Source organism: Hipposideros armiger, unplaced genomic scaffold (assembly GCF_001890085.2).
Source record: "Hipposideros armiger isolate ML-2016 unplaced genomic scaffold, ASM189008v1 scaffold_447, whole genome shotgun sequence".
Lineage (NCBI taxonomy): Eukaryota > Metazoa > Chordata > Mammalia > Chiroptera > Hipposideridae > Hipposideros > Hipposideros armiger.
Window position 1 is genome coordinate 1,331,805 of NW_017731797.1, and position 6,000 is coordinate 1,337,804.

Genomic DNA, 6,000 nt, shown 5'->3' on the forward strand with positions numbered 1-6,000 from the left:
AGTGTCCTGGCCAAAAAGTGCCCGTCACCGTGTGCGGGATCCCTGAGGAGCTTGAAATGCGGTTTCCTCCTTGAGCTCCATCACCAGTGCCTGTTGCCTTGCTCATCCTGGCTACTTATAATGGGAATCCCCACCCCCTCACCCAAGTGGGTGCCCTTGCTGTGGCCCTCAGTTTTCTCTCTTGCCTTCCAGAGGATGCCAAGAGGGGCTTTTTTGGTCAGGACCATCCATGCTGAGCCTCATGGACTTGGGACCAATGAGATTTCTTTAAAAGCATCCTCCTGTCTCTATCTGGGTCTGTGGGGGCCAAATAGACACCCCTAGGGCCATTTTTTCAAGTGACAAATGAACTTGGCCTTAGAAATGGGATTGGCAGGGCTCAGCCCTATGGAGGACTCAGAGCTGCAGTTTTCTTTGTTAAGCTTGTCCAAAGTTTGTTTTGAGAAAGCCTGAGGGCCCCGGGAAGGTAGAGATTAAGAGCCAGGACTCATTTTGATATCTGAAAACCACAGCCGCCTGCTTGTGGGAGGTGCTGGAGGGCAGACTCGCCTCACACACACCCCTCTCTCTGGGTCACCTGGGAGCACCAGCAGCAATTTGGGAGTTTGCTGCCCTCCAGGAGAAGTCTTTGGAGAGGGCTTGTTCTGAGCACACCCCTTTCCCTCCCCCTGGGCTGAGGAAAGCATGGGACCAGCACTGCCCCAGCCTGTCATTGGCTGGCACTAGGCAGAGGGGGCTTTAAAAAGGCAAACGTGTCTGGGCTGGGGACTGGAGCTTGTGCTACTGGAAGGCCAAGTGCCCTCCTCCAGCTGGCACCATGCAGCCTTCTCTTGCCCTGTGTCTCGTCTGCCTGTTGGTGCACGCAGCCTTCCATGCGGTGGAGGCCCAGGGGTGGCAGGCCTTCAAGAACGATGCCACAGAAATCATCCCTGAGCTGGGCGAGTACCCTGAGGCCCCGCCAGAACTGGAGAACAACAAGACCATGAACCGGGCGGAGAACGGAGGGAGGCCTCCTCACCACCCCTTTGAGACCAAAGGTATGGGGTGGAGGAGAGCATTTAGCATAGGGGTCCTCTGATGGGAGGGTTCTCTTTGGGATGTGTTGAAGACTGGGGTAGACTGTTAGCCACTGCCAGCAACAGTGGAGGGACAATTTTGTCTGGAAGCAGGGGAAGGATGACCTGCCAGCATGGCCTTGGAATCCAAGTTCAATGACTTGGAACTGGCAGGGGACTGGCAGAGAACTCAGGGCAGGATGGAGGCTGAGGTGGTGAGGGTACAGCATTGGGACAGGCTCAGGGGCTGGGAAAGGTTTTAAGGAATCCCCCTTCTGAGAATACAGGAGCCTGGTCCAGCTGCCAACACCCCTGAAGACGGGACTAGGCAAGGGAGCCTCATATCTATGAGCACCTGCTGGAGGTCAGGTGCTCTATGTGGGCTGCGCATGTACTATTCCCCAGGGACCCACCATGTGGGAGCCCAATTAGGTGAACTCCCAATTTGAAGGTGAAGAAACTGTGGTTCCAGAAATTAAGTAATCTGGTAGTGAGTAGAAGAACTGAGATTAGAACCCAGTTTGATCCAATTTCAAGACAGCTCTGGTAGGGGATTATGGATGGGGTGTTAGGGACCAACAGTCAGAACAAATCCCCCCCAAAGCAGTGGGAAACGGATGGCAGAGAGGTACTCCATCAACTTCACCTGCCCATGGTCTGCCTGGTAAGCTGGCACTTGAAGGAATGGAAGTGCAGGCGGTTTTAGCCCCTGACCTGGGTGGCAGCTGGACCCAGGCCCTGGAAGGGACACAGCATCCTCTTTGCAGGGAGTAGACACAGGTGGCAGCATCTGTCCTGGGTCCCCACCTCAGACCCAGCCTTGCCTCATTTCTGGGGAGGGAGCCTGACCCTACTGAAAAGCCAATGGCCCCAGTGGAGGACACACCTGGGATTCTGGTCAGGTCTGCACAGAGAACCCTGGGGGGCAGTGTGCACAGCTGGCTCTGCCGCTGGCAGGAATGACTGGGGGTGGGGGCTGGGATGACACTTCAGACTAAAGGCCTCACTGCCCTCTGGGCATTGTCCAGGTGGGAGAGGAGCCCACTGCCCAGGCTCCTGCATCCCATCCCTCCCTGCCTCCCAACCAGCTGGAAACATGGGTCTCTGCGGAGAGCAACACCAGAGGAGGCTGTGGGGACCCCTGGGTCTTCCTACCTGGAGGGCAGGAGTGCCTTCCCCCCACTCCCTCACAGGGAAGTTCAACTAAGCTCAATCCATGGGCTGTAGGGGACCCAAGTATGAGATGTCCACTTCCATGAGCTCCCATGAGAGGCCACAAGCCCCCAAGGAAGCCACTTGCTCAAAACAAAGTCACCCTCTGCAGAGGAAGTGCCTGACCTAGGGGCACTATTCTTGGAAAGCCCAAAAGCCTTATTCTCTGGGCAAACAAGCCACCCCCACACACTACCCCTGCAGCCTGGGAACAGGGGTGAGGATGCCAAACCAACCTAGAAACCAGAAGGCCAGCCACAGGAAGGCAAGCCCCACATCCCCTTCTGTGCTTGCTCTCCAGTGCCTGGCTTTCTCTGACCCCTCTCTGGTTTTGGTCTTAAGACTATTTTTCATCCCTTTGTGTCACATGGGAATGGTCCCATGAGACCCTTGGGGGTGGACAGGTGCTGTTTAAAAAGCTCCCATTCATCTAAGCCCATAGTAGGAGACACCGTCAAGGTGACCTTAGGGGACTAAGCCAGTTCTCAGAGATCCATCCCCCCCACCCCAGAAGCAAGCCTGTGCCACCATCAGGTGTCTATTCAAAGGCACAGAACAAGCGACGTGCCCAGCAGGGTGCCTGGTAGATAGCAGGTGCTTAATAAACGTTTGTGGAAGTTGAACCTGCAGGTTTTCCGTCAGAGCTTAGTCCCCTTCTGGTAGGGAAGTAACTATAGTAAAAAGCAGCCCTTTGCTCCCCTCCCCCCATCCCCCAGCCCAGCCTCCCATGGTTGCTTGAGCACACAGCTTCTACCTGTGTGGGAGCCAAGAGGTGCTCGGGCCCCGGGGAAGTGGAGTTAGAAGACCCAGCTCTGCCTTTTGGGCAAGTGCTTTTCCCTGTCTGTCCTCAGTGATAATGAGGGGGTTTGCCTTTGGCTCCTTTCAAGTCTAATGACTTGTCCTCCTCTCCACCTCTCTTCAAGCCCTTGCCTTAGCAGCAGCTGCCCTGATTTATTAGCTTCAATTAACCCCTACTCCTTTCTCCATCCCCTCACCGCCCCTCCCAAGTGGCCGGAAGAGGAATTTGAGAGAAGCCAGAGACATGCAGAAGGTGTGGCTAGTTAGTACCTACCCTGCCATGGCCAGGGACCCTGTGGCACAGGTGTGACTGAAGCCTGGGAAAGAGGGTCCCCTTGGAGAGGAATAATAATAACACATAGTAACAGCCAACACTTCCAGCTTTTACTATGTGCCCAGTGACACGTGTCCCCTGCATTATATATGTAATGGATAAACGAACTGAATCCTTAGGACAACCCATTTTACAGATAGGCAACAAACAAAACAAAACAACCTTGGCTCCAAAGTTTCAGGAGGAGAAGGTGGGCTGGAGATTTTTCCACCAGCTGGGCCCTTCCCATGATAGATGCCCAGGGGCAAAAGCATCTGGAGAAAGGCAGGTTTGGGAAAAGGCGGGGGTATCCCGAGTTGGGGAGGGTGTAAGGCTAAGGCTTGGAAGGAGCAGCCAACCTCACGAGCGCCTCTCTCCACAGACGTGTCCGAATACAGTTGCCGCGAGCTGCACTTCACCCGCTACGTGACGGACGGGCCGTGTCGCAGCGCGAAGCCGGTCACCGAGCTGGTGTGCTCCGGCCAGTGCGGCCCAGCGCGCCTGCTGCCCAACGCCATCGGCCGCGGCAAGTGGTGGCGCCCGAACGGGCCCGACTTTCGCTGCATCCCCGATCGCTACCGTGCGCAGCGGGTGCAGCTGCTGTGTCCCGGCGGCGCGGCGCCGCGCTCGCGCAAGGTGCGCCTGGTGGCCTCGTGCAAGTGCAAACGCCTCACCCGCTTCCACAACCAGTCCGAGCTCAAGGACTTCGGGCCCGAGGCTGCGCGGCCGCAGAAAGGCAGAAAGCCGCGGCCCCGCGCCCGGGGCGTTAAAGCCAACCAGGCCGAGCTGGAGAACGCCTATTAGAGCCACTGCCGGTCGCGCCTCCCCAGCTGGCGCCCCCATCCGGGCGCCCCAGGTTTCTGCCCTCTGCGCGCGGTTTGATTGTTTGTATTTCATTTTAAATGCCTGCAACCCAGGGCAGGGGGCTGACACCTGCCTGGCTTCGCAGAAGGTAGCCAGACCCTGCGGATCCCGGGTGCCAAGAAAGCCCCACTCTCCCCGTCCGCCCGCCAAGAGGGTCCCGCAGGGCTGGGGAGGGAACTGAGTCACAGACACTGAGCCATGCAGCCCCGCCCACCGGGGCCGCCTACCTTTGCAGGTCCCACTTCCGAGGAGGCAGAAAAGGAAGCATTTCATCGCCCCCGGGGTTTTAGGAAGCGGTGAGGAGTGAGAAAAGTCTGGGGACTGGTTAAGAAATTTCCATAAGATCCCCGTCCATTTCTCAGCCTGTCATAAAGCCTTTAGTGCCACACTGTGCCAAGAACAGAAGACTGGGGTCCGAAGATAGGGTTTCTAGTCCTGGCTCTACCACTAATTTTCTGGATGAACTTGGACTACACTCTTCTTTTTCTAGACCCCGATTTCCTCTTTGTAAAATGCAGGTGGGGGTGGGATTAGGATCTCCAACAATCTTCTGTCAAATGATTCCAAGGACTCAGGTGCCTTTTGAATGGGCAGGGAGAGAGGTTGGATTGAACCATGGTCATGTCCAGAATTCGGAGTTGTAATCCTGTGACCTGACAGCCAAAGATGAAAAACAAACAGGAAAAAAAGAGTCTATCCATGGCTGACAGACTCCTGAAAGATGCTGAGTTGTTTCCCAGGCTGGCCTCCCCAGATGTTTGGCTACCTCCACCCCTCCATCTCAAAGGATGCAGAAGCAACACCATCAATTGGGGTAGAGAAGGAAAAGGTCCCAAGGGTAGTGGGAGGAAAAGAAATCACTCCCCTATTTCCAAAGAGCACCATCCTGTCCCCACCCCATGGCCATATTTTAAAGTCACCTTCTGCGGAGAAGCTCGAGTTCCCAGGACACTGGGCTTGCAGGCCCAAGGGAGCAGCTACCACCCTTTCAAAGACCATCAAGCAGATCCCTTCAGAGGCACCTACTCCTAACTCATGGACATGTTTTTGTCTAGAAAATTGCTTCTTACTGCTGTTACGTGTGGTGGCATATCTTACATTACAATAATATTGGGGGAAAATTACAAGTGCTGTACATATGCTGAGAAACCGCAAAGCCTAATAGCTGCCATCCAAAAATCTTTTTGAAAATCATCTCCAGACACCTCTTACTTTCTGTGTAGTTTATAATTGTTAAAAAAGAATTTGTGTGTGTTTTTAAAAAAAAAACAGAAGCACATGCCATGTGAAAGCCTGCTGGGCTGGTTGTTTTCTGCAATCCTTTCATGTGGGATTTGTCCACAAGAATGAAAGTCGTGGTTTTTAAAAAGAGTTAAGTTACATATTTATTTTCTCACTTAAGTTATTTATGCAAAAGTTTTTCTTGTAGAGAATGACAACGTTAATATTGCTTTATGAAATACCAGTCTGTTCTTTCAGAATCCAGAAGCATTGTTAATAAAGACAATGAGTCGTTATGGAGAGGATGTGGTCTCATTTCTCAACCACACACAGTCATTTCTGTCAAAGTTAACATCCTTCTCTTGGTCACTACGACACCTTTGACTGCACTATGGTGGCCCTTGTGACAATTATGTTCTTCCTTTGAAAAGTCATGTTCGTCCCTTCCTTTCCAAACCTAGACCTCATTCCTTCACTCTGCTGTTGTAATAACCTCAGCCTGGTCTCCCTGAACAGCCTGCCCTTCACAGTGTCTTC

The 6,000-nt window shown here is 53.8% G+C and overlaps 1 protein-coding gene across 1 annotated transcript; it reads left to right on the forward strand.

The window, feature by feature from the left end:
• The first annotated feature begins 738 nt into the window (after nt 1–738).
• On the forward strand, nt 739–5,763 carry SOST (sclerostin). The gene is made up of 2 exons (XM_019665562.1): nt 739–1,037; nt 3,761–5,763. Exons 1-2 carry the CDS (start codon nt 818–820, stop codon nt 4,180–4,182), a joined length of 642 nt encoding a protein of 213 aa, XP_019521107.1. The 5' UTR covers nt 739–817; the 3' UTR covers nt 4,183–5,763.
• The last annotated feature ends 237 nt before the right edge of the window (nt 5,764–6,000 follow it).

Coding starts and splice junctions, on each gene's coding strand:
- SOST (XM_019665562.1), top strand. CDS start 818: ATGCAGCCTTCTCTTGCCCTGTGTCTCGTCTGCCTGTTGGTGCACGCA. Junction 1,038..3,760: donor CCACCCCTTTGAGACCAAAG/GTATGGGGTGGA, acceptor CTCTCTCCACAG/ACGTGTCCGAATACAGTTGC.